This window comes from Alosa sapidissima, chromosome 14 (assembly GCF_018492685.1).
Source record: "Alosa sapidissima isolate fAloSap1 chromosome 14, fAloSap1.pri, whole genome shotgun sequence".
In the NCBI taxonomy this organism is placed as follows: domain Eukaryota; kingdom Metazoa; phylum Chordata; class Actinopteri; order Clupeiformes; family Clupeidae; genus Alosa; species Alosa sapidissima.
Genome location: NC_055970.1, coordinates 20,680,712 through 20,707,383, shown reverse-complemented (window position 1 = coordinate 20,707,383; position 26,672 = coordinate 20,680,712). Strand labels below are relative to the sequence as shown.

The 26,672-nt window shown below is 41.0% G+C and overlaps 2 protein-coding genes, 1 long non-coding RNA gene and 2 other non-coding genes across 9 annotated transcripts in view; 3 read left to right on the top strand and 2 right to left on the bottom strand.

Moving 5' to 3' along the window:
* LOC121682516 (thrombospondin type-1 domain-containing protein 4-like) overlaps positions 1-6,714 on the top strand; it is a 55,727-nt gene extending 49,013 nt beyond the window's left edge. For all 3 annotated transcript variants that reach the window (XM_042062672.1, XM_042062673.1, XM_042062674.1), the window contains 9 exons: positions 263-362; positions 915-1,106; positions 1,358-1,487; positions 2,001-2,205; positions 2,711-2,884; positions 3,245-3,418; positions 3,646-3,825; positions 4,131-4,275; positions 5,239-6,714. In XM_042062672.1, coding sequence (XP_041918606.1) covers positions 263-362; positions 915-1,106; positions 1,358-1,487; positions 2,001-2,205; positions 2,711-2,884; positions 3,245-3,418; positions 3,646-3,825; positions 4,131-4,275; positions 5,239-5,381 — 1,443 coding nt within the window. In that variant the 3' untranslated portion in view covers positions 5,382-6,714. The remainder of the gene's footprint in view (positions 1-262; positions 363-914; positions 1,107-1,357; positions 1,488-2,000; positions 2,206-2,710; positions 2,885-3,244; positions 3,419-3,645; positions 3,826-4,130; positions 4,276-5,238) is intronic.
* LOC121682521 lies at positions 4,941-11,118 on the bottom strand. 2 transcript variants are annotated; one of them, XR_006022594.1, is made up of 4 exons: positions 10,259-11,118; positions 6,769-6,851; positions 6,020-6,288; positions 4,941-5,816 (listed from the first exon to the last, which is right to left on the bottom strand). It is a non-coding gene; the product is annotated as an uncharacterized LOC121682521 (long non-coding RNA). The 2 variants fall into 2 exon arrangements; XR_006022595.1 differs by lacking the exon at positions 10,259-11,118 and adding an exon at positions 8,474-8,613.
* On the top strand, positions 10,949-11,139 carry LOC121682544. The gene has a single exon (XR_006022614.1). It is a non-coding gene; the product is annotated as a U2 spliceosomal RNA (small nuclear RNA).
* Positions 11,140-13,671: 2,532 nt separating this feature from the next.
* On the bottom strand, positions 13,672-13,862 carry LOC121682543. Its single transcript, XR_006022613.1, has one exon. It is a non-coding gene; the product is annotated as a U2 spliceosomal RNA (small nuclear RNA).
* A 6,650-nt stretch (positions 13,863-20,512) lies between these two features.
* fam219b (family with sequence similarity 219 member B) overlaps positions 20,513-26,672 on the top strand; it is a 33,215-nt gene continuing 27,055 nt past the window's right edge. For both annotated transcript variants that reach the window (XR_006022593.1, XM_042062680.1), the window contains exons 1-5: positions 20,513-20,738; positions 24,816-24,921; positions 25,343-25,436; positions 26,001-26,078; positions 26,399-26,447. Coding sequence is in view for 1 of the 2 variants with exons in the window: in XM_042062680.1 (XP_041918614.1) it covers positions 20,670-20,738; positions 24,816-24,921; positions 25,343-25,436; positions 26,001-26,078; positions 26,399-26,447 (396 nt within the window). In the remaining variant the exon portion in view is untranslated. The remainder of the gene's footprint in view (positions 20,739-24,815; positions 24,922-25,342; positions 25,437-26,000; positions 26,079-26,398; positions 26,448-26,672) is intronic.

The window sequence follows — 26,672 nt, the reverse complement described above, 5'->3', positions numbered from 1 at the left end:
GTGAGTTATGGATGATCATGGGTGCCTGCGCCTCCTCCCTCCTCATCTGAGTAATGCCTGTCGTCAGTCTGTCACCATCCTGGCTGTGTTTCTGCTCCGCACTTAGCTGCGGCACCTCCTCCAGGCCTCCTCCCCCGAGCTGAGATCTGGCCCCCGAATTCCCCCTCTTTTATGTTACTTTTTATGTTACTGAGTGAATCTCTCCCTTTTCCTTCAACTCTCTCTCTCTCCTCTCTCTCTCCCTTCCTCTCTCTCTTCTCAGATGATCTATCAGCAGCCCAATCCTGACATTCACTATGAGTTCATCCTTCCCCTGGATAACAGCCGAGGCCCCCAACTCCCCACTGATGGCGGTGCAGGAGGTGAGTGCTGAGTGCCGAATGGCTCCCTCAGTGTGCCGCTTCAGCTGCGAGCGCGCTGGGAGATTATTACAGAACGCTTCACTCAGACTCTCACGTCTCACAACATCACGGCCCGGCCAAAAAACCTCCTGCGAGTTCTCATTGTGTTGTTCGGTGAATGTTTGGCGGGAAAGAGGCATGATTCCCAGCGCTAGTGTCCTCAAGTTCAGGAAATATGAGCGTGTGTGTGTGTGTGTGTGTGTGTGTGTGTGTGTGTGTGTGTGTGTGTGTACGTGTGCTTGCGTGTGCTTGTCAGCTTTAAGAATATTCAATCCGACATGCTCTGTCTTGTTTGGATGTTGGAAAAGAAAATTGTATCTGTTAAAATAATCGGTTTGACTGATGTAGGAAGAGTCAATTTTAATGCTTGTCCACAGAGACACAAAGAACCTCTGTGTGCTCCTCTTGGTCAGATATATTCCCAGTCACAGAGGCACGATTTCAGTGTCTCGTTGGAAAATAAACCGTATTAGTCAAGTCCCTTCAAAGAAACGCGTGTGCCTCTCTCCACAGGGAACGCAGTTAACGGCCAAGGTGTGACTGACCGCTACGACGGCTACAGCGGGTCCAACCAGGGGTCTCAGGGTGGATACCCTTCCCTGGTGCCGGACAACCAGTTACCACAGCCGCAGCCTCCCCGCTGGCAGCGGGAGTACAATTGGAAGCTCACCGGCACCACAGACTGCAGCGCCACCTGTGGCAAAGGTGGGAACTGCAGTTGTACAGTTTCTTGTGTGCATTTCTCATTCAAAAAGACAGACACAGACATCTACTACCATCAAAATATCATACATGAAAACAGTACATTTAATTGTGTTTTATACACACCATAATATACAATAAGATATTTTATAACAGTGAGACAAGAGTGGACAGTACAAACCCAAGATAGCCACGGCTGGAAACTGGTTGCTATTCTGCCAAAGCAGTAACTTGCCTCATCCTCCCCTCCACAGGCAGCAGGTACTCTGTTTTTAACTGCGTCCACAGAGTGACCCATGCGCACGTGTCAGAGACACTGTGTGACCGCGCCACCAAGCCCAGTCCTCAGGAGGAGCCCTGCAATACAGAACCCTGTCCAGCCTTGTGAGTACCCGCCATTTCATATCCACACACACCTACACACAGGCAGAGTTCATGTCATATCCACACACACGCACACACAGGCAGAGTTCATGTCATATCCACACACAAGCACACACAGACATAGTTTAGCACCCATCATGTTAGATTCACACACATTTACACACAAGTAGAGTTGAGGTCCCATAATTTCGTATCCACACACGTTTAAACACAGACAATCAAATGTAAACATGCATTTTTGAAATGTAACATAGGTTACTCGTGTTTTTATAACCTTGTAAGTTATTGTTAGCCAGTTATATATTCAGTGTCAGTGGTCACAGTGATGTTATGGTGACATTTAGTGAATCTTTTAGTAATGGTTTTGGTATTTTCCATTCATTTACCCAGAAACGATATTAACAAGTTTTTTTGGAATACTTCCCTGGGCCAGTTATCTGAGTGCATAATAGTACAGTGACCCTCAGGGAATCGTTTTGGAATGCCTGTGTCTGCTCTGCTCTGTCCATGCAGCTGGGACATTGGTGAGTGGTCAGAGTGTAGCAGGACTTGCGGCCTGGGCATGCAGCACCGGCAGGTTCTGTGCCGACAGCTGTACGCCAACCGCACCCTCAACGTGCACACCAGCCGCTGTCGCCACCTGGAGCGGCCCGAGACGGCCAGCACGTGCCAGCTCAAGATCTGCAGCGAGTGGCAGATCCGCTCCGAGTGGAGTCCCGTGAGTGACAGCTGTCAGTCAAAGCACTGCCTCTCCTCTCCTCTCCTCCCCTACACCACACCACGTGAGGAGACACAGCAACACATGCACATAGATTTTATACATACAAAATATTACTGATGATTTTAAGTCTTGAGTAGCAATTAATTTATTACATTTTTGATGTGTGTCTACGTTGTGAATAATCTGTTGTTAAAAATAGGATAAAAGATGTTTCTCTGAAATGCTCAAATTAGTGTTTTTCTACAGTAATTAAATCATGCCAAAAGAAGGTGGCATTGACAAGTACTGGGAATGTTGCTTACACATTTCACATGTAAACAGTAACCAAGGGATGTAACCAGTCGTGCAGTTGTAGGAGAAGAGAACAAATTCTGGCCAGCAAGCAAACCCTACCAATAGTCACTGCTGTGGGTTTCTGTCTCGGCACAGAGGGGCTACTTGCTGGTGTGTATGTGTGTGGCTGGACATAATGCACCCGACCGTTCTCTCCTTCCCTGTCCAGTGCTCAGTGCCGTGTGGAGTGGGGCAGAAGAGGCGAGACGTCCACTGCCTCAGTAACGTGGGCGACGTCGTCGCAGATGAGGAGTGCAACATGAACCTGAGGCCCAACGACGTGGAGAACTGTGACATGGGACCCTGCGCCAAGAGCTGGTTCTTCACCGAGTGGGGTAGTCGGGTGAGAAACTACTTCCTGATGGGTTTGGGACAGAGAATTGTCCCATGTTGTTTCCTTGGATAGTTCTTGATTGTCAGGTAAACATCCACATATTAAGGAAGTGCGAATCAAGTTTATCACTTCCTATTGATTTGGGAGAACTAGGTGTGTTCGGTTGACCCCGATATTTATAACAGTGTCAAGTGCACTTTACATAACACATGAAGACATTGTGTGGTTAAATGTCCCTATGCATATCATCATACCATCATATCAGTGAAGAAATACAGTGTGAACACCTGAAATGAAAGTAATTCTTATTTTAAAGATTTCATATACCAGCATATAAAACCTTTCATGTCTGGCCTATTGTCTATCCAGTGTTCTGCAGAATGTGGGATGGGTTTGCGAACCCGTGGAGTCCTGTGCCTAACCAATCACATTAGCAGTCTGCCACTGGAGGGCTGTGGCTCAGAGCGCCCCCCAGAGACTCAAGTGTGCAACAACGGACCATGCGACAGTCGCATAGAGTGGTACACTGGGCCTTGGAGTCAGGTGTGTTATTGCTTTAGCTCCTTAACCATTGTAATGAGCATTGTTCATGTACCATTTCTATTCAACTGCACGTTGGAAATGTGCATAACACTTTTCTATAAGCTGTGCCCGATTCCACTTCTCATAATTGAAAACGACTTGCTGAGTCCAAAAAATAATAGTACACTCCATTGTTGTTCACGCTGCCTCCTCTTCTTCTACTTGATCCTTTCTGGTGTCTCCCTCAGTGTTCTGCCGACTGTGGCCGAGGGACACAGCAGAGGTTGGTGGCGTGCCTGATGAGCTCGGTCGACGGCTTCACTGTGATGCCCCAGTACGAGTGCTCGTCCCTGGATAAGCCCCTCGGCCAGCAGAGCTGCGAGATTAAAGCCTGCGGGACCAAGTGGTACCACACTGACTGGAGTGCGGTGAGTCGGCATTAGAAGTGATGTACCATTAACCTTATTTATAACTTAGCAGTTAGGAAAGCCAGACCACACCAAATACTCTTCATTGGGCTTCACTATGGTGCCCAAAAATTGAGTAAATTAGATGAGATGCTTCTGTATGGAGGTTTGCCCATGCCATGAATGGCTGTTCAACGCAATGCCAAAGATTTATGTAATTCCCAGTGACTGACTGAGTCCCCTTATTCAGCCAACACTTTTTTTAACGTGCATTGTGCATATCTGTGTGTGTGTGTGTGTGTGTGTGTTTGTGTTTACACCTGCAGTGTTCCAAGACATGCGAGGGTGGCTTCCGGATCAGGGAGGTGCGCTGCCTCTCGGATGACCTCCAGTCTACAGAGGGCTGCGAGGAGCATCTGCGTCCGCCGGACAAAGAGGAGTGCAATCCTCAGCCCTGCATCCCTGAGATAGGTCAGTGTGTATCGCCTCAGCCTCAGTGGTCTCACCTTCACAGTGCCTTGGATTGGAAGCTTAACGTTTGCAGTGTTACGGGGGAGGGGGAGGGGGGTGTCATGAGCAGTCCAGCCTGCACATTAGTGTGTAGAAGCTCTGCCCGGAATGCAATTAGCTTTATCAGTACTACAGGAAAAAGTTAACATTTAGCAGCGAATGCAGTGGCAGGCCAGGTTGAAATACAGTATGGGTCAGACTGTGCAGACAGTGATATCTTGTCCATCAGACTGGTCAGGCTATGATGTTGAATTTACTTGCAAGTTGCAAGCAAAGCTAATCAACTGGGTCACTTCAGATGGCCTTGTGGGACCAGTGCTAGACATGGCTAGCGCACAAGTTACGTAAATGTGCACTGTAACCATTACATTATCTCAGCTTCCATCCAAATAGAGTGAACAGTGAACACTAGACTTTATTATACCCAAATGAACCATATTACATAGACATCTATACGAATTAAAGGTGAATGCGCTTTTTTGAAATAAGGACCATAATAATCAGGTTCACATGAATTCATTTTGAAGTTCTGATTAAATTAACCTCAAGAAATCTATAATTAAGGGTTTTAAGTAAACGTATCGGTAATATCAATATAACAGTAAAAAAAAAAGTAATCTGACTGGTTTATATTTAGTGGTGTTTTTATTAAAAGGTGAAATGTCAAGAACATAGGAAATTAAAATCTACAGCTATATCTTACAACACACTGGAGAAATCAATATCACATTTGGATTGGATTTCAGTCATCCATAGGCTAACAATCACACTAGTGATCTTGTGGTGAACGTCTGAGACTTTGAAACCCAAAACGTATAAATAAATACACGTCACAAGATATGTTTAAGTTAAATCTTCTGCTACCATGAAAGCGATGCCCAGTGTGTACTTTCTGTAATAAAGACGTCCCTCAATGTCTTCCAGATGAGAACTGTCGGGACAAATACTTCAACTGCAACGTGGTGGTCCAGGCTCGCCTGTGTGTGTACAACTACTACAGGAATGCCTGCTGTGCGTCCTGCTCGCGTGTACCCCACAGGGCCTCGGGGTTCAGAGGCCAACGATAGCACCCCCGTCCTGGGCTTCACTTCTCCAGTTGGCCCCCTGAACCTCTGGGTCCCCCCAGACCCAGATTACACAGAGCCCTGTGCATCGCATACACCGGCCCCTCGGGAAGCACTATGGGAGTGAGCCGTTCACAGACTCATTACGCTGACCTAACGGAGTGCTTGGGAATGATACTTGGATAATGTTTGGGCCTTTCTGAAGAGACCACATGGATAAAAACATAACACTTGGTGATAAAAGGGGGGGGGGGGGGGGCAATGACGTTGCCCTTTGAGATATATGAAAAGTGTATGTCCTTCAGCCCCAGTCTGAGTGGAACTGTCTATTGTCAGCCAATTCTTGACCCTTGACATGAACTCCAAGACATCATTAGGGTGAAACTCTGGTGCATTTTTAGGCTGCTGGATCAAGGGATGACATCGGTCCAAAATGCCCTGTCAGGAAGAGGCACCACAAACATACTCAGACACAAGATGGAGAATGAACAAAGAGGGAAAAAAGCAACCTTTTTAAATCATACCTTTTATTATGTATTGATGCGATGTATAAATGTACACATTTGTAATAGGATTTTCTTTTTAAACCACCACATATTTATGACAATATTATTAATTACTGTTTATGATGTGACACATACCTCCACTTACTAGGTCACCCTCACCAGAGTAGTCAAGACAGCAGTGGATGGTGGCTCTTAAGGGACACGGTTCACCTCAAAGGAACTGCAGCCAGGAGTTTCCTGTAGAGACCGTGTCTATGGCATTCACCTCTCCAGGTACCCCTGGCGATGGCCCAGTTGAGTTCATCTCCAGGGGCTTCCCTTGGCTACGGGATCAGGCTGGGCAATACTGCTGGCTACCGCTGCTGGATATTACCAGCAGCCTGGTCATATCCGGTTGCCTACTCCTGAAAAGAATGGTGATCATTAAGCAAAGGTTAATTGCATGCCAGGACATAGAGCTTTGCATTTGTGGATAAACATGTGGATGTTCTTTCTGTTGACCCCGTCCATGATAAGCGTAAGTCCAAGGCACATTGTTTTGGGCATCATGATCATACCTTCAGTTATTAAGCCAAAATGAAGTGCATTTAAGTGCATATATCAAAACACAAGTTTACATGTGTTCCTGTAACAGCTTAGACATTTCCTAACTAAATACACAGTGACATAATAATTGAAAGGTCCAGAAACCACAAAATTGAAAAGTATTAGCAACTTCATTAACACAGTAACCCATTTCAATCATTCTCTCACAATGATATTTCAATGTTTTCTTATAATAAGGACTTGGCATGATGGTTAAGTCAAGATAATAAAACTACTAATTTATACAACTCTTGCCCTCACCATGTGTATATCCTGCCCAACTCTGCCTTAAACTGTACCTTTGGTGTCTTTATCGACGCATGATTGAATACTCGGCCGGGGGCTGAAGTCATCACTGAGGTTTGGCGTCAGTTACAGCACACTGTTTATAAAGAACATATGGAGCAATAATCAGAATCAGAAACCACTTTAATAGCCAAGTATGTTCACACATATAAGGAATTTGGTCCCAGCTGGTAGTGTTACTCTAGCAAACACAATGGACAAAACTTAGGACAATATACAGCTCTGGAAAAAATGAATGACCACTGCAATTTTTTCTGATGTCATCCTACGGTTACTGAGTGACATTCAAATGAGTTAACGGTCATATTCAAATTTGCAGAGATGTCTTAATTTTGAATATGACCGTCAACTCAATTGAAAGTCACTCAGCAACTGAAAAAATGTGCAGTGTTTTTTTTTCAGAGCTATACAGTACATATACAAAACAAAGTACATGTTTTATACAGACATATACAATAAACATGTTTATTGTAACAGTATACCGTCACACTAAACATGCAAAATACAGGATGCATATAAGACAAACAATGTACATAAGGTTCTAGTGTATGTGGGTTGGCTAGGGCAACTCGATGTGTATAATGTAAGAAAATGAAATGAGATGAGCGAGTATCTGTAATTCAGCATTTACAAATTGTAAGCAGAATGTAATAACTGTCAGAAAAACCAAGAGTGAGGTCAGATATATGACATAAACTGATATATATAGATATGTACCACCAGTGACAGATATTGTCCTGAAGCAGAGGGTGTATTATAGTCTCTATGGTTGCAGACATACACCGTAGGCCTACAAATCTCATCTACATGACATAGGTGGGATCATGACACTAATATATGAACACACCAACAGTTCATCTCATCTCACTGAGCCTTTGTTAAGACCAATCCTAGAATGGCCACTGTCAAATCCGCTAAAAGCCTAAAAAGTTTGCAATGGTGCCAAACCATACAGCTGAGTCAGTCTACACTGAGAGTGAAACACAAATACTCTGCACATTTTCCATGAAAGAATCAAAGCTTGGTTCAAGTTTAACATGAAGACATTTATGAGCTTCCTCTGTATCTACTAGTTCAGCAATTCCAGACATTTATCTAGTAATTGAGTCAAATCAGACGTTTCTTTTAAAACAATAAGCAAAAGGATGAAAGCAGCTCCTCACGACTGGAAATGATGCGTTGAAATTCACATTACTCTAAACATCTGCCGACCTGCAATGAAGTAAGAACCACTTGGAGGTTTTCCCCCACCTCCATACCTTCATTTTTCCTACCTTCTTGCCATACCAAACAATCACCACCAACATTGGTGCATGGTAATGAAATGTATGTTATCTTGATCATGGCACCTCCCCTGCCAAGAATATCTGGTTTCCCATTGACAAGAGTGACCAAAGAGCTAGACATTTCACACAGGTAAAACCAGTGGGCATTCTGTACTGTTAGTGGTCCGATCATACTGGGAACATGTTTGTCTTCCCCCTTACAAAGTTTGGGCAGGCTAGGAATAACACTTTTTAAGATATCAATGCCCTTGCAGTTTCAACTGTATGTGTGGAGTATCCCATTTCAAACATCGGTCATGGAGTCATGCTACAAAGGAATCTCCGTCTGTCAGGACTCCTGCTGCAAATAATAATAATAATAATAATATTAATATTAATAATAATAAATAAATTAATACAATTCAATTTGTACCTGTGCTTGAAAGCAGCTGTGGTTGAAAAAGATGTCAGAATCTCAGAAATAATCACGTTATGCAGTCAGCTGAAGATGGCAGCAGGCGGCTACATGAAGTCGAATCCCGCTACTGACTGACAGGCAGGGCTTCAGTGATGTCACTACCTGTGGCTAATTGGTAAATTGCACACCTGTCCTCTCAATGTGATGCGTCTATTGGTTTTGAAGCCTGCTGGAGGAGCATGGCCTAGGTTTTCTCCCTCTTTGTCTGTTAGCAACATTTGGGAAACTTGTGGAATTTGAACACAATTAACTGCTTTTGACCTGAACTTAAAACACCAAAGATGCTTGCGCTGGCCCAAGTAACAACGATGAGCAGAGTGCCAGCACGCCACAGGTACAGAATGTTGCAAAAGCAGCCCGACCAAATATTAAGCAACACCAAAGAACTTTCCCTCTGTCGCACGCACGCTATTTGTTTATCCAGCACCGGCTTTGCAAATAACGATGTCCACAGACAAGGTAGAATATTTTGCATGACTTATAAAAGTACGATGTATTGCGACATCAGATGCAAGTCAAATTTGTAGTTTCTTATGTCTCATTCCATCGAACTACAGATCCACTACCCGATCTGGCAAACTTACATAGTGCGGTTATAGCCGATAGAGGGCCGCGAAGCGAATGCATAATTGCCGTTCACCCTGTTACGAGTTGATGAACCACTGAAACGATTTTGGAAACATTATTTTAAGGTACAAAAAAACTCTTGCTTTAAATGAACTATTTTAGATTAGTCAGATAAGTTAATTTCTAATTCATATTTTGAGGCACTGATTTTTGGTTTTCAAGAGCTGTAGGCTAAGCGAAATCAAGATAAAATGGCTTGAAATATTTCACTTTGAGTGATTTTCTTAATTGTCGAATACCCTAGATACTGCCTCTTCCAAATTGGCAGTAGGCCTAGGCGAAGATATGCTCAAACTGCCCATGCGTAATATCAGACGAAAGCAGGCAAGGAGTGGCTAATCGGGAGCTTCGGTTCGGTGTCTGAAAATGTTCAACGTGAACGCCATGTTGACTTACACCCCAGAGGGCTTTGGCGGTCAGGGAAGACTCCGGCTTCTTACTTGGTGGCCTAGGCATATTTGCAGGAAATGGCTTAAATGATGATCGTTCACATTATAGCCTAGCCTAGATATGACAGTATAAGACCTATTTTGAGTGCAATCTCAACAAGATACTAGATATAGAAAGCAGTTTTGTGGCCAGCCTGCTCAGTGGAGGATTGCAGCCTATGACTTATTCACCGCTATGAAATATTGGAGAAACTTAAGTTATTGTGTAGCCAAAGTGTTATTAAATTAAATTAATTAAACAAGGAAACGGTGGTTGTTGTGGAAACAGTCCATTTTGCGCATTAGATTAAGTGGGTGCTCCTCTCTTGGGTGCCCCTTGTTGGTGCCCAATCCCAATCCTCCCCCACCTTTCTTATGCAGCCCTTGCCACTTAATCTACTAACCCCCCCATAAATGCACAAATAGGCTGACACCAGACATAATTTCACTGCATTTCTTACATCCAGTAACTATATGCATGTGACAATAAACTTCCTTGTATCTTGTATTAGATTAAGTGTGTGAGTGTAAGGGAGTGAGAGAAAAATAGTTACAAACTGACTTCACAGGTTTTCCTTGGTCTGTTTTCAGTAGCCTATTTGTTTGTCTCTTGTATCTCGTTTTAAAGTTCTGCAATGGTCGATTTGACGCAGAACCATAAATTGGTCTATAGCCTACTAGTTACCTTGCTTGTTCCTGAAGGATATGCAGCACCCCTTGCTTATGTTTCTCACAGTAGAAAGCCAGACTCTGGCTGCTGGTGTTGACCATGATGTTGTCACGCTTATTCCAGGGTATAGGTCTGCATTATTTTGGTAGACTGTGTCTTTCCAATTTCCAATTTGTCTCATGTCAGATACATTTTAGATTCTACTGTATTAGAATTCATATAAAGAGCCAATTCAGTAGACTAAGTTTATCGTGAGGACTGAGGAGCTCAGCCAATGTTGTAGCCTATGCCATACCACTTTTATCCACTGGGTGGAGGGATGGCATTTTTAAAATAAAAATTAAACCTTAAATCCGAGACCAAAGCCATTTACAACAGTAACTATCTGACGCGTGTGCTTCTCATGCTTAAACGCACAGACAATCTATGTAAACGCTCCTTTAAAACATATCGTGAAATCATGTTTCTTCTTACTCGTTTGTGATTGGTTCAAGCGATGCATTGTGTAACGCCTCATTCAAAGTATTGCTCTAAATGTCCATCTAGCAGCAATCGGTAAGGATTTTCAAACTTTCTAAGTAATGGAACGTGAAAGTGCAGGTATCTGGGCATCCTCTCTGATGTAACTGTGTAGGTTATTGTAAGGACTCTAAACGTGAAGTTTAAGACGGCAAATACAGTCCTTTGCTAAAGGTGGAGGAAGGTATCGCTTCTCGGCCTTTTGGCTAAGATCAAGTGTAGTATCTGTTCTTATCAGTTTAATATCTGATACGTCCCCTACCCGGGGACCATATATTAAATTGATTTTTGGAACAGGGAGATGGAATAGGGGCTTGCTCCGTCCACTCCACGCATCGACCCGGTATTGCAGTACCTCCGGGAACGGTGCACCCCCCCTCTATGTGTCGAATGGTAATGCAGCTTTAGACTTCTGTGCTTGAAAAATCCACGCAGTGTCAGTGACGTGGTCTTGGTTATTTCTTCGCTAATCTGACGAACGAGGAGATAAATAGTGTTGATAATGACAGTAGCGGTATGTTTGAACTTTTCCAATGCCTTCATTTCGGGGAGGCTTTCAGCTGTAGGCTACGTGCGACCTCCTGAAAAATCATCAGGCTAGCTAGGCCTATGTCAATCACTGAACTTTGCTATCCAATCAGTAATCAGAAGAAATTATCTCTCAGGTGCCCTTCTAATATCTTCAATGGTTTTACATGCATGTGTGGATATATTAGCGTATGATACGACCCCATTATTTTGTTAGAGTGGATTCAACAGCAAGCGAAGGTCAGGTACAAACCAGAAGCTGCAAAGGGAGATAAACCCTGAACCAAATACACACACCTTCCAGGAAATTGCTTAACATGGTGCTTGTAGTGAGGCTCACAGTAGTGTATGGCTTTCTTGGCTAATAATCAGATTTTTGGACTTCACAACTTAAGTGACGCACGTGGAAACACATCATTGATATGTATTGTTAAAATTTTACTTGCATGTATATTTTAGAGCTAGCCTAATTTTTACTATTTAAGAACATTAAATGTTTGGAGTAGACCATTTCTGGCAAAATGGACATTGCCTCAGTTTGACCACTAGGTGTCACCCTATAATTGGTGTGTGCAGAACCGCGTGTGCGTGGTTAAAGCTCCTTACAAAATTAGCTTGACTGATCGTTGACATTGATCATACCATCATGACTGGTAGGGCCAACTTGTGTTCATTCCTTGGTTTGATGTCAACAAATAATCTGAGTATAGTCTAGTTGTATCCCCCATAGGCCCAATAGTAAACCCAGAAATGTTGAGTACCCTAAAATTGTATTGCAGAAATGTCATCGATAGGCCTAGTAGATGGAATTCAGCTTGGTTGCTAAAAGTTGCACTTTGGGCAATTTGCATAATAAGCATAAGATAATTAAAAGGTGAATAGGGTAAACTTTTAAAATAGTAGATATCACCATGAAACTCTCAGTTGATGACTTATGTTAAGATGAGAAAAAAATGTATTGCAAGTTTTTTTCTATTTTAATGTTTACATATGCAAATGAGGCCCTCATTAAATATGTGCTTATTTGCTTACAAACAAAATCAGCTTGTGTGATAAAGCACTTGGGGCAATTTGCATAATTAGCATAATAAGATAATTAAAAGGTGAATAAGTATATAAGTATAGTATAAGTATATATAGTATCAACAATAGGTCAACACTGCCTCCTGACTAGGTTCCACACAAGCTGATTTTGTTTGTAAGCAAATAAGCACATATTTAATGAGGGCCTCATTTGCATATGTAAACATTAAAATAGAAAAAAACTTGCAATACATTTTTTTCTCATCTTAACATAAGTCATCAACTGAGAGTTTCATGGTGATATCTACTATTTTAAAAGTTTACCCTATTCACCTTTTAATTATCTTATGCTTATTATGCAAATTGCCCAAAGTGCAACTTTTAGCAACCAAGCTGAATTCCATCTACTAGGCCTATCGATGACATTTCTGCAATACAATTTTAGGGTACTCAACATTTCTGGGTTTACTATTGGGCCTATGGGGGATACAACTAGACTATACTCAGATTATTTGTTGACATCAAACCAAGGAATGAACACAAGTTGGCCCTACCAGTCATGATGGTATGATCAATGTCAACGATCAGTCAAGCTAATTTTGTAAGGAGCTTTAACCACGCACACGCGGTTCTGCACACACCAATTATAGGGTGACACCTAGTGGTCAAACTGAGGCAATGTCCATTTTGCCAGAAATGGTCTACTCCAAACATTTAATGTTCTTAAATAGTAAAAATTAGGCTAGCTCTAAAATATACATGCAAGTAAAATTTTAACAATACATATCAATGATGTGTTTCCACGTGCGTCACTTAAGTTGTGAAGTCCAAAAATCTGATTATTAGCCAAGAAAGCCATACACTACTGTGAGCCTCACTACAAGCACCATGTTAAGCAATTTCCTGGAAGGTGTGTGTATTTGGTTCAGGGTTTATCTCCCTTTGCAGCTTCTGGTTTGTACCTGACCTTCGCTTGCTGTTGAATCCACTCTAACAAAATAATGGGGTCGTATCATACGCTAATATATCCACACATGCATGTAAAACCATTGAAGATATTAGAAGGGCACCTGAGAGATAATTTCTTCTGATTACTGATTGGATAGCAAAGTTCAGTGATTGACATAGGCCTAGCTAGCCTGATGATTTTTCAGGAGGTCGCACGTAGCCTACAGCTGAAAGCCTCCCCGAAATGAAGGCATTGGAAAAGTTCAAACATACCGCTACTGTCATTATCAACACTATTTATCTCCTCGTTCGTCAGATTAGCGAAGAAATAACCAAGACCACGTCACTGACACTGCGTGGATTTTTCAAGCACAGAAGTCTAAAGCTGCATTACCATTCGACACATAGAGGGGGGGTGCACCGTTCCCGGAGGTACTGCAATACCGGGTCGATGCGTGGAGTGGACGGAGCAAGCCCCTATTCCATCTCCCTGTTCCAAAAATCAATTTAATATATGGTCCCCGGGTAGGGGACGTATCAGATATTAAACTGATAAGAACAGATACTACACTTGATCTTAGCCAAAAGGCCGAGAAGCGATACCTTCCTCCACCTTTAGCAAAGGACTGTATTTGCCGTCTTAAACTTCACGTTTAGAGTCCTTACAATAACCTACACAGTTACATCAGAGAGGATGCCCAGATACCTGCACTTTCACGTTCCATTACTTAGAAAGTTTGAAAATCCTTACCGATTGCTGCTAGATGGACATTTAGAGCAATACTTTGAATGAGGCGTTACACAATGCATCGCTTGAACCAATCACAAACGAGTAAGAAGAAACATGATTTCACGATATGTTTTAAAGGAGCGTTTACATAGATTGTCTGTGCGTTTAAGCATGAGAAGCACACGCGTCAGATAGTTACTGTTGTAAATGGCTTTGGTCTCGGATTTAAGGTTTAATTTTTATTTTAAAAATGCCATCCCTCCACCCAGTGGATAAAAGTGGTATGGCATAGGCTACAACATTGGCTGAGCGCCTCAGTCCTCACGATAAACTTAGTCTACTGAATTGGCTCTTTATATGAATTCTAATACAGTAGAATCTAAAATGTATCTGACATGAGACAAATTGGAAATTGGAAAGACACAGTCTACCAAAATAATGCAGACCTATACCCTGGAATAAGCGTGACAACATCATGGTCAACACCAGCTGCCAGAGTCTGGCTTTCTACTGTGAGAAACATAAGCAAGGGGTGCTGCATATCCTTCAGGAACAAGCAAGGTAACTAGTAGGCTATAGACCAATTTATGGTTCTGCGTCAAATCGACCATTGCAGAACTTTAAAACGAGATACAAGAGACAAACAAATAGGCTACTGAAAACAGACCAAGGAAAACCTGTGAAGTCAGTTTGTAACTATTTTTCTCTCACTCCCTTACACTCACACACTTAATCTAATGCGCAAAATGGACTGTTTCCGCAACAACCACCGTTTCCTTGTTTAATTAATTTCGATTAATAACACTGGCTACACAATAACTTAAGTTTCTCCAATATTTCATAGCGGTGAATAAGTTACAATCCTCCACTGAGCAGGCTGGCCACAAAATGTCAGATTTCTAACCTTGCTATCTAGTATCTTGTTGTTCAGAAAAGATTGCACTCAAAATAGGTCTTATACTGTCAGGCTAGGCTATAATGTCAACGATCATCATTTAAGCCATTTCCTGCAAATATGCAAGGCCACCAAGTAAGAAGCCGGAATCTTCCCTGACCTTCAAACCCTCCGGGGGGGAAGTCAACATGGCGTCCACGTTGAACATTTTCAGACACCCACCCGAAGTTCCCGATTAGCCACTCCGGGTCGGCTTTTGTCTGATATTACGCATGGGCAGTTTGAGCGTATCTTGCCAATTTGGAAGAGGCATAGGCTAAAGTATTCGACAATGTCAAGAAAATCACTCACCTGTACAGGTAGAATGAAACAGCTGGAGAGAAACACTTGTTATCGATGTCCTCCAAGCAGTTCCACAGAGTTGAGACAACACTTAACTTTGTCCATGACAATGACAAAAAAGGGTCTTCATATATCATGACATGATCTTCGTTATACAATTTCTACAAGAACTAGAGAGCTGCACAGGTGCTACTAGGCTACTTCTGTTAGGCCTACATCTGAAATCCCAATCTAACCTCTTCTCTGAAAGAAGAGAGGTAACTGGCAAACAAGCTCTCCAGAAATTTCCACCAGCGTGCCAAAAATCGGACATCGATGCAATCAGGTGCAATCCATAGCCGACAGCCAATCTATTCATGGGTGGATTATGAACTTTCGGGCCCCTGGGCCCAGATGTATTAAGGGGCCACACTTATTGTTGTATATGTGGGAGGGGGGGGGGGGTTATGTGATTTCCTGTATTCTGGTGCATTTTGGGGATGGCCAATAGTAAATTTAATCAGATTCATAGCCTTCATCCTGATTTGTTGATATTGAGGCAATGATTCCATGCAAAGGCTTGGGCTTCAGGGCCCCCTGACCCCTTGGGCCCCTGGGCCTGGGCCCGGTAGGCCTGTGCAGTAATCTATCCCTGAATCTATTCATGTTGGATAGGCCTAGTTCAGATGCTGTACCCACAATAGACTACGTGCACAATGAGACAAACTGTATGCTGTACAGAAAAGTGGGCATGGGTCCATAATGTTGAAGTCAATGGCTGGCTGTATGATTGGTAACACCTTGGTAAATCATTGTATGCTGATGATCTGGTCATTCTCTCTCCCAGCAGTGCTGACTTTCAGCAGCTACTGAATATCTGCTCTGAATATGGGTTGAAATATGATGTGTTGTATAATGCCAAAAAGAGTACTGTCTTGATATGTAGGACAAAAGGGGACAGATATCTTTGTTTTCCAGACTTTTATCTGTCAGAACAAGTGATGAGTGTCTAATAAATTAAATATCTAGGTCACTAAATTACAGATCAGGCAGCGTTGCATATTATATGCCGAAGCTAACATGCTGGTAAGAAAATAATTCCACATCATGAGCACAGATGACGTCAAAATTAGCCTATTGCACTCCTTTGTATAGCTACGGCTCCCTTATGGACTAGGTAAAAAAAAAGGGCAAGCATGCAGAATCTAAAGGTTGCTTATAATGACTGTATGAGGATACAGCTCAAGAAGGTGCTCTACACTGCAACAACTGCTTATCTAACAAAATCTAACCAAGTGTTATTAATCTTATATCAAGATAAAAAAAACTAGTTGGTATTGTTTTCAGTATAAAGAGACTTACCTAGCGCTTTTTTATGAAATCATTTGACTTAATTTAAAAAAAAAAGACTTATTTTAAGACATCTCATCTTGAAAACAAGCAAATTTGTCTGGCAGTGCGTTAAGCAAATTTGTCCTAAAAACAAGCAAATTTGTCTGCCAGTGCGTTGAGCAAATTTGTCTTGATAAGACTCCTTAAAATAAGTTAGTCTTCTTAAATTAAGTCAAAATTATCTTTTGAGAGGGCGCTACGTAAGTCTTTTCATAGTAAATACAATACCAAATAGATTTTTTAATCTTAATATAAGATCAATAACACTTTCTAGAATTCATTTTTTGCAGTGTACTGCAAGTGACCTATTTTACAATGTAGGGGTCAGCACCTTCCAGGCATTATTGAGGGGTCTGATCTACAAATTCATTTGTCGCCTGAACGTCTCCCAGAGCAGCAAAACCTAGGTTTAGTGCCATACGATACCAATCATCACTATGGAAACACTGGTATAAGTGTCTTTTATATGCAGTGTTTCTTTTTTTACTTTTCTGTATGTTTATCTTTTGTCTTTTTAATGTATGTTGTATGTCATGTCTGTGTCTTCTGAATGAACCTTGAGTTGGACTACTTTTTGCACCTTCACCATGACACTCACTCTCTTGAGCACCTCACCATGCACACAGAACTACAGGCCCTGTCACTACAAGCGTCTCATGCTTGATCACCCTCAAGCACACTGGATTTTTTACATTTAATTTATATAGTATATTTACTGTAGTATTTAGTTCTGTTAGTTTTTCTTATCTCCTACTGTCTCTATTGTACAGTGGAGTTTGGTTATATGTTTATACTTATATATATGTTTATACTTATATTTACCATTCCCCTGAATTTCCCCTTGGGGATCAATAAAGTATCTATCTATCTATCTCTAGTCTGGAAATGAGGATGAGGATGATGATGATGATGATTTTGCAGTGAGTGACCTCGAAGCCCCAGGTGATGATTTCAACGGTGAACATGACATCAGAGGTTTTTGGAGTTCAGTTCACCTGGATATGATATGCAGGGGATTAGTGAGATATGGCCAATACTTTATATATCTCATTGCACTTTTCTGCTTTTTTGCAATTCTGTTTAGATGGAAACGTGGGAGTAGTCCAGTAATTTTAAGCCAAAATAGGGGTCAACGTTAAACAAATTGCAACAGAAGAAAACTTAACTGATTTTGTATCCTCAATATGTCCTGAGTAAGGGTAAATAGCCCCGAAGAATCCCAATAGGGGAAAGTTTAGAAAAATACCTAAATATACCCTATTCATGCGCCTATACAGTATTTTTCTCACGCAAATAGGGGAAAAAAATTAACCTTCACATATCACCATGAAAATTACTGACTTGATTACTTACATCAAGACAAACAAAAAATGTATTAAGTTTTTTTTTTTAATTGTTTGTTAACATGGGCAATCAGGGCATAATGTAATTATGTATAGCTAGGCAAAGTAAGGTCTGACCAAAACTAATTGCAACATTTGACAAACAAATTGTCCAAGGCATGGAGGATGATAATACATGTCTTAACTGGTTTTATATCTCATCTAGAGGGTATATGCTTTTACAAAATATATAGTTTAGGGTGTTTGATCTGGACAGGCCAAAATGTATCCACTTTACACTAGATTCACCTTTACAGAATAGAGGGCAATGTATTGTGCATGGCATGGAGGAAGATGAGAAATGTCTTAAATGGTGTTATATCTCCTCTAGAGGGTATATGCTTTCAGAAATACATAGTTTAGGGTGATTAATCTGTTTCCCTTAATAGTGCAGGCCAAAATGTATCAGCTGTTCACTTGATTCACCTATACAGAATAGAGGAGTATGTCTTATGGTATGGAGGAAGATGGGAAATGTCTTAAATGGTGTTATATCTCCTCTAGAGGGTATATGCTTTCAGAAAATATATAGTTTAGGGAGTCACCTTTTTGGAGGCTAACTGCAGTTATCCCATCTGCACCCTTCTGTCGAATTTGGACATTATCATGTCCATCTTCAACTTTGCCTTCACAATTTTCCTGCATTCACTACATAAACATACTGTGCTGTCTGATTATTGTTTTAGACAAAACTGTGCAAAGTAAAGGGGCATCATACAGGCCCCTCTGATTGGACAGACTATCAGTCAACCCCTGGGCAAGAGGTCAATTACTATAAGTCTTGGAAAATGATGGACTGATACTTTAGTGTGATATACTGTATATGTTTCAGTGACCTCTAAATCAGATTAAACACCAAAACGACTTTCCTAGGCTGAATAATGCTTAACTATGTGTTTGTACAGATTGAACATTGTGGAACACTTACATGCAAAAACACACTGGCTCTATTTAAAGAGTCAACAACCATTTCCATTCATTCAAAGGGCCAAAATGTAAAAATAGACACAAATTTTGCAACAAGCCAGTCTAAAAAAGCCAAAAAAATTCACTCTTGGAAAATAAAAGAATGTTCCTCAACAATGCAAGATTCTAAAATTCCATGTTAAGTTAGATGGGGTAAGATATTCTTTAGAATGTGTATTCTACAACATTCTAATTACAGTTTTGTCAGTATTTGCTGAAGAATAATGCATAAACAACCCTCATTTTAACATATTTCCACCAACTGGATTTTCATGGTCTTTTACTATGGTGTTTAGATCACCAATTGAAATATAAAAATGTGAAAATAAATCCTGTTGCAATTAGTTTTGGGTTAGACCTTACTTTGCTTGGACCAATAGTTCTGTTGTGGTATACAAATTAGCTATACGTAATTACATTATGCCCTGTTTGCCCATGTTAACAAACAATTTCAAAAAACTTGTAATACATTTTTTGTTTGTCTTGATGTAAGTAATCAACTCAGTAATTTTCATGGTGATATGTGAAGGTAATTTTTTTCCCTATTTGCGTGAGAAAAAAACTGAATAGGCGCAAGAATAGGGTATATTTGGGTCTTTTTCGAAACTTTCCCCTATTGGGATTCTTCGGGGCTTTTTCCCCCTTATTCAGGATATTGAGGATACAAAATCCGTTAAGTTTTCTTCTGTTGCAATTTGTTCAACCTTTTTTCATAAAATGACTGGACTAGAGCTGAACTGGAGTGCATCACTTCAGTATCAGACAAAAGGACCCTGAACAAACTAAACATCTTGGACAATGTGTCATCCACTCCACAGAGCTTGACCAGTGGGAGACTATGCTCGCATGACACACACCTCATTGAGCACCTTACCACAGCATACTGAATTACAGGGTCAGTCCCTGCCCTGTCGCTGCAAGCGCCTCATGCTTATACATCCTTACTACATTCATGTGGATCCTTGTTTTTTTAGCTTTCACTGTTCTTTTTAGTCATTTGGATTTGTTATTTTATCATCCTGTTTATAGTGTATGTTGTGTGTGTCTTTGGCTACTGGGACCTTGAATTTCCCCTTGGGGATCAATCAAGTTTCTATCTATTTAACTGCATTTCTATCTATTTCTATCTATTTAACTGCATTTCTATCTATTTAACTGCATTTCGTTGTCTTAGGCCTACTCTGCACAATGCCAATGTTGAATCTAATCTAACGGAATTCTACTGTTCTATTCTAATGTTCAGTTGGACTAAAAAACAATGTATTACTGTTCTGTAGTGTCGCTTGAATGACTAACCATCTATCTCTGTATTATTTAGATCATTTTGCCTTAAAACAAGCATGCTCAGGTAGCCTAATATTGCATTACAATTAGGCCTACTTTAAATAAAAGCAATTAAAACCGTTTATATTTATGAATATTCCCACCGGCACTTTTGTAGCCTAAAATGTTGTACTTTTGAAGTAAACTCAGACAGTAAAAAAAGACTTGACTCAGACATTTCTGGAAAAAAAACAAAAAAAACGTTGTTTACCGGAAGCGGAAGTTATCACTCAGCGCGATATGTCATGGAAGCTAGGTAGCAATCCAACACAACCTTCTGTAAAAAATAAAGTCGTGAGATGGGTGTGTTGGCCTAAAGCATGGCAGGGCGTCTCAGTAATTTCCACGACAACATGTAAAACAAGGGCATTTTTCATTTTTCATTTTTGACTTGACAACATGAATGACATTATGGAAGAACAAGAAAGGGATACTCTTCTGGTCGTCCCCGAGTCTCAAGTTATGCCTGTAAGTAAAGTATCGTTAGCTAAATAGTAGAACTACCATGCTAGCCTCAGAGCCCCCGCCCGTCTATTTAGAAATTCTGTACCAGCACGTTAACTGCAGATAACCAGCTAAAACCACCATCGCTATCGACAATACAGTTAATTCTACTACGTACAATGAATTGAAGTTCACAGGGAAATGCTTTATGTCATTGTTTCCTTCACATTTACTCGTAAGATAGCGCTAGCTTCGTAAAGCTAGTGTCAGTTTTCTCTGCAAGTAGAACGTTAACGTGGCTCTGTCATAACTATCAGCTTATTTAAGCGCTATCCTTAACGTTATTTGCTTAACGTTACATTTCACTTTGATCATTGTGTTTAACTTTTCTCATTTGACATTAGCACAGTAATGTTATCGACAGGCTATGCTATAATTGCATAATGAACGAAAACACCCAATGTTATGCCACGATTCAGACCAATTAACGTTGACGTAGAGCACCGTTTGTTGACTCGTCGGTTCGATGATTCGGGTGGATTGAAGTGGATACTATTTACGTTCCACTAACGTCATTGTTTACCTAATCTAACTTCAAGTAACGATGGCACACTGATCTCAGTGCAATGTAGGAATGCTTATCTTTTCCTGATTTATGTTTAGAACAGGCAAGTCTGAATAGTGGTGGTTAGTTGGGTTGCCCCCTTCACTGTTAAACGCTTTTTGGGTGTTTTGAAAAGCGTTGTATAAAAGCAAGTTGTTGTTGTAATTGCAGGCTTATCTGTGCTCAGTGACGATGCCTAGAGGGTCTTATGACCTTAAATGCAATTGCATTGATTGTGAACGTAAACAGAGAGACACTGTCTTGCTCGCAGAGCAATGTGCATGTTGCCATTTCTGTCATGACAATCTCAGAATTGAATGAAATTCTGTTTATCCAAGGTGTTTGCACAGAGATTTACCAGCACATGTCACAAAGTTATGTCAGCATTGATAATATATTTTGTTTTGGACCTTTTTTAATCTAACAAACCAAATAGTGACAGGCTGTTATTTGTGGATATGGGCTTTGGTGTTTGTTTAGGGATTTGTTTTTATTGTTCTGAGAAATGCAACAACTGGAATTGTGAACTCTTAAGTGCCCCCAAAACCCAAATCGCAGCTGTCCTACAGTTGGTTGAATTGCTAATTGTATGAATGAATAGATTTAGTATGCAGAGAGAGCTGTCACTCCATTGGCTGTACTATGTTAGTTGGTAATCTAGCCTTGCCATCTATTAAAAAGGGAGACTTCACTCTGCTCCTTGACCAGCCTGGCTTCAACTAGTCTCCAGTTAAGAGTGACCTTTTTTTTAAAAGATCCACTGTTGGAAACTTACCTCTCAGAATCAGGATAATCAGGAAATCAAGATAAGACCTATTGATCAAATAAGAATGTTCATCAGAGTTTGATCAAATGAACCCCTCACTTGTCGTAAAGACCATACCCAATTAAACACTTAGTAGCCGAGTATGTGTATGAAATCTAAACGTGTTTGATATGGGCACTGACTAAATTGGGGAAGGCTACCTTGATAATCAGTAATAGAGTTGCGTTGGACACCTATTTCATAAGCTGTAGGCCTAGTTTGTGGGTACTGAGTAGAGCTACAACTCATTGGACGAGCACACCAGAGAAGCAGGAAGAAGCAGACAGGACACTGATTCAGCATCCGCATACTTTAATCACCAAGTACTTGTGACTTGGCAGGAACTGTGACTGGCAATTTAGCGAAGAGTTCTTCGTTCAAGGCTTCCCCTGGCATGATGTCAACATGTGCTTGAGCAAAACAGTCTATCCTGAACCACCCAAAACAGTTGGGTGGATACCTGTATGTGATGCCGGGTGGGTAGTAGAGTGTTACTTGTAGCATACGAGTAAAATAAATATGAGTAAGCTTACTTCTCAAATAGTACACTTCTACCTTTACGTGCATAGGGATGTAACGATATGACAATTTAACCCCACGGTTAAAGTGACCAAAATTGTCACGGTTTTCGGTATTATCGCAGTATTTAAAAAAAAACAATGTGTTCAATATGTTCAGAAAGCACTGATAAACACAACCTTTAATAGTTTCAAAAAGTGTGACAATATTTATTGTATTACAAAAATATAGGCAAAACCTATATACCTTTTAAAGTGTCCTACGGCTACTGGAGAAGGGCATATTTTGTACTAGGCTTATGGCAAAAGCAGGCTCGGATGAAGCTGGGATAATTATGATATTTGAAATTAATTAATTGTTATTGTCAACATTTTTATTGTGGTTTGCTGTTACACCAGTAGTTGTTACATCCCTATTTGAGCAAGTCAATTACTTTCTACTAAACTGTTACCATTGGCCCTATGGCTACATCCACACACGGTTGCATTATTGTTTTTAAATGTTGCTTCATTTCTTCTTAGTCCACTTGCATGTATGCAATTTCAGAATCGTGTCTACACGGAACACCTGTTGAGGAGATGCCTGAAGCGCGGATCACATGACCATTCACACAAATCATATGACCATTCACACAGTAGTTGTCAGCCTTGTAAAATGCAGAATTTAACTGCACTACAGATGCTACCAGTAAAGCTTGTATTTCGGTCTCCATGTTGCACACGGCACTGGCAGGCTAGTCGTGGAAGTCAAAGTGAGTAAAGGAACATCAGACTGACATGCCTAGGAAGAGAGCATGGGTTTCTACCTCATCGCTTTCAGAAACTTCAGGGGGCACAACACCAGTGCAATGATAACTGACAGACAGCAGCTGAGAGCAAGTTCATAATCTCACCTGCACTAGGCATACTAGAAGTAGAAACTCTCTCACTCTCACTCACACACACACACACACACACACTCATACACACACACACACACTGTGAAGCTTGCACGTAACTACATAGCAGAGCTCATACCATTACCATTTCCACAGGTCATTCCTCTCAGAAAACAAGCCGATTTGCATGTTATGGTTATGCTTTTGTCCAAAGTGACATACAAATACAAAACAAAATAATACTTAAATTTAACAGGGAACAAATTAACATGTTGTTCAGACTATAATAATAAGAATAGCAATAATAAACAACTATGTCAATTCAATCAATCGCCTAATGAAATAAACAATGAAAATGAGGGGAAAATGGCAATAATGAACAATGATGTCCATTCAATCAATAATATAATAACAAAAACAATAGCATGGTAAGACTACATTGTGTGCAACCAAATTTGTTTGTGGTGATGTGTTTTGGTTAGGTTGGGGGGTAGGAGGGGTGTTGTATCTGTATTTGAGTTTGTCTGTATTCAAAAAATAAAAAACTGTTATTCACAGTTATTCTGTTATTCACAAAAAAAATGGAATAACCTAAATGTGGTGGAATCTGGGAAAACCCACCAAATGGGGAAATTTCACCAACTTAAGATTCTGATACCATCTGGTATCCAAGATGTTGCTAGCGGACGATATCCAGGATGGTGCTAGGATGGTATCAGAATCGTAAGTTGGTCACATTTCACCTCAGAGGGATGAAATGGATCAATGATTTTTGATTTCACCATGTGATTGGATTTCCCAGATCCCATCACAAATGGGGGCAGCCGTGGCCTACTGGTTAGCACTTCGGACTTGTAACCGGAGGGCTGCCGGTTTCGAACCCCGACCAGTAGGCACGGCTGAAGTGCCCTTGAGCAAGGCACCTAACCCCTCATTGCTCCCCGAGCGCCGCTGTTGATGCAGGCAACTCACTGCGCCGGGATTAATGTGTGCTTCGCCTCACTGTGTGTACACTGTGTGTTGTGTGTGTTTCACTAATTCACGGATTCGGATAAATGTAGAGACCAAATTTCACTCACGGGATCAAAAGAGTATATATACTTATACTATACTTATACTTATAAATGGTAACTTGTACTGTTAGTACTTTATGAAGTAGATCATTTTTTGCTTTTACTGAAGTAGTCCGACAGATTCTGTGTGCTTAAGGATATAGCCTAGTGGTTAATAGTAAATGGTGTTGAATGAATTAAGTTAAAGACATGCGGTCCATCTCTCTCTCTCCGACACTTCTAGGACACGGGCAACAGTAGACCCAGGGCACCAGAAGTGGGTATCCGGCCTATAGAGAAGAGAGGGCCCTACATCATGTCCAAAGCCCCGGCCATCCACATGAAACTGCGTGAGTGAGGGAGCGAGAGGAGTGTGCAGTTTGTTAGACTCAGAAGAAGCCTCCCAAACTGTGTCCTGTATGTCTAAATGGCTACTTAAAATGCTTTTCAGCTAGCCCACTGAACACCACAGTGTTTGTCTGGTTAAGCATGTTGACGGTGAAAACTGTCAGTCTGAAAGTATTTTTTTCCATTGATGCCACATGACCTAATCAATAAAAGATCCATATTGATTTACAGTTCATAAAATGTATTAACATGATATTTCCTTGTCAAGGAATGCATTTATTTTGTAATTCCTTGATATGTAGACAGAATCATAAATTCAGCTACACTAATTCTCAGTAAGGTTGTTGACTCTCTTCACCATCCTATTGTGTTATTGTATTTATTCTGTCCATTTGTCGTGTATGTGGCTGGTTGACCCTGTAGAGAAGCACAGAGAGATGGCCCGGAAAGCCCTAAAGAAGAAAGGCTTCACCTCCGCAGGGCCGGTTATTCAGCAGCCCAGGCATGGAGTCAAAAAGTAAGCGGTCATCACTTCGTCGAGAGTGGGTCTCGGCCTACCTGGACTGCTTTCCCTAAAAGTGTCGTTGAGCAAGCATGTTTGTAATTGATGAGAGGGCATGTTCAGAGTATCATTTAAGTATGGTAGTTGTTCATGGTGTGTCTTCAGGAAACCCACTCCTGCAAAATAGTTTGAACATGCGTGTATGTTTGTCAGGTATGTCAGGTTTAGCAATAATGAAGAATGAAGTGAAAGATTTGCATTCCTTAAATAAAGAATTTTTGTAGAAGGCGATGACGATCAGCTTTGTTCTCAGATAGGCTTTCAGCTCTTCCAAAGGAATAGGCTGACCAAAACCTTTGATAGATTTTGTTTCTGTGTAAACATTACATAATCTGCAGTTAGAATTGATATTTTATGGGTTTTAACTTTTAATACCACAGTTTTTTTCTTTTCGTTTTGTACTACACTACACTTAAATACTCTATTCTCTTCTATACTGTTCCATTGTATACTTGTAGACAGTCATCTGTGTTTCTGCCTGAAGGAGGGTATTTTTGTATTCTTTGTTTTTTCCTGTAGAAGTGTCAAGTTCAACAAGGGCTATGCAGCCCTGAGCCAGCATGCAGACGAGACCCTGGTGTCTTTGGACTCTGACAGGTACGGCCCTAACGATGGCTGGTGAAGCGTTGTCCTGTCTGGTGAATCCATACTCAGGAAGGGCCTGCACACAAAGCAAAGTTATTAATGTATTATTAATTATCTAGATATGCAGTTCATTAATGTCATTCACATGAAAAGTGTGTCTTTGCTGCAGTAAAACTCCTCTCCAAAACACGTGGTTCTTAGCTCATTTCCTCTAAAGTGCAAAAGGTGTCATTTGAATTTCCATCACACCACAAGTCAGCTTGTAGGCTTGTGTGAGGGTAGTCACACAATCATACAATCCAATGTTAAACCTGCCTTGTGTCTGCTTGCAGTGATGTGGAGTTGGAGTCCCAGTACTCGTCTGGATATTCTTCTGCTGAGGTGAATCAATGGAGGAAGAGCAATTACTGTCACAATGCACAGACCGCACTAAAGCTTCATTCACACTATGGTGCCACTGTTTTGCACAGCTATTCAGTTCAGTGCAATTACTGCATAGTCTTAGTAACCCATGATGTCATTAAACCATTTTGAAAAGGAATCGATCCCTGCTTTGATGCAGCGGGAGACAATAGGTTATGACCCGCACAGATGCCTTAGTGCCGT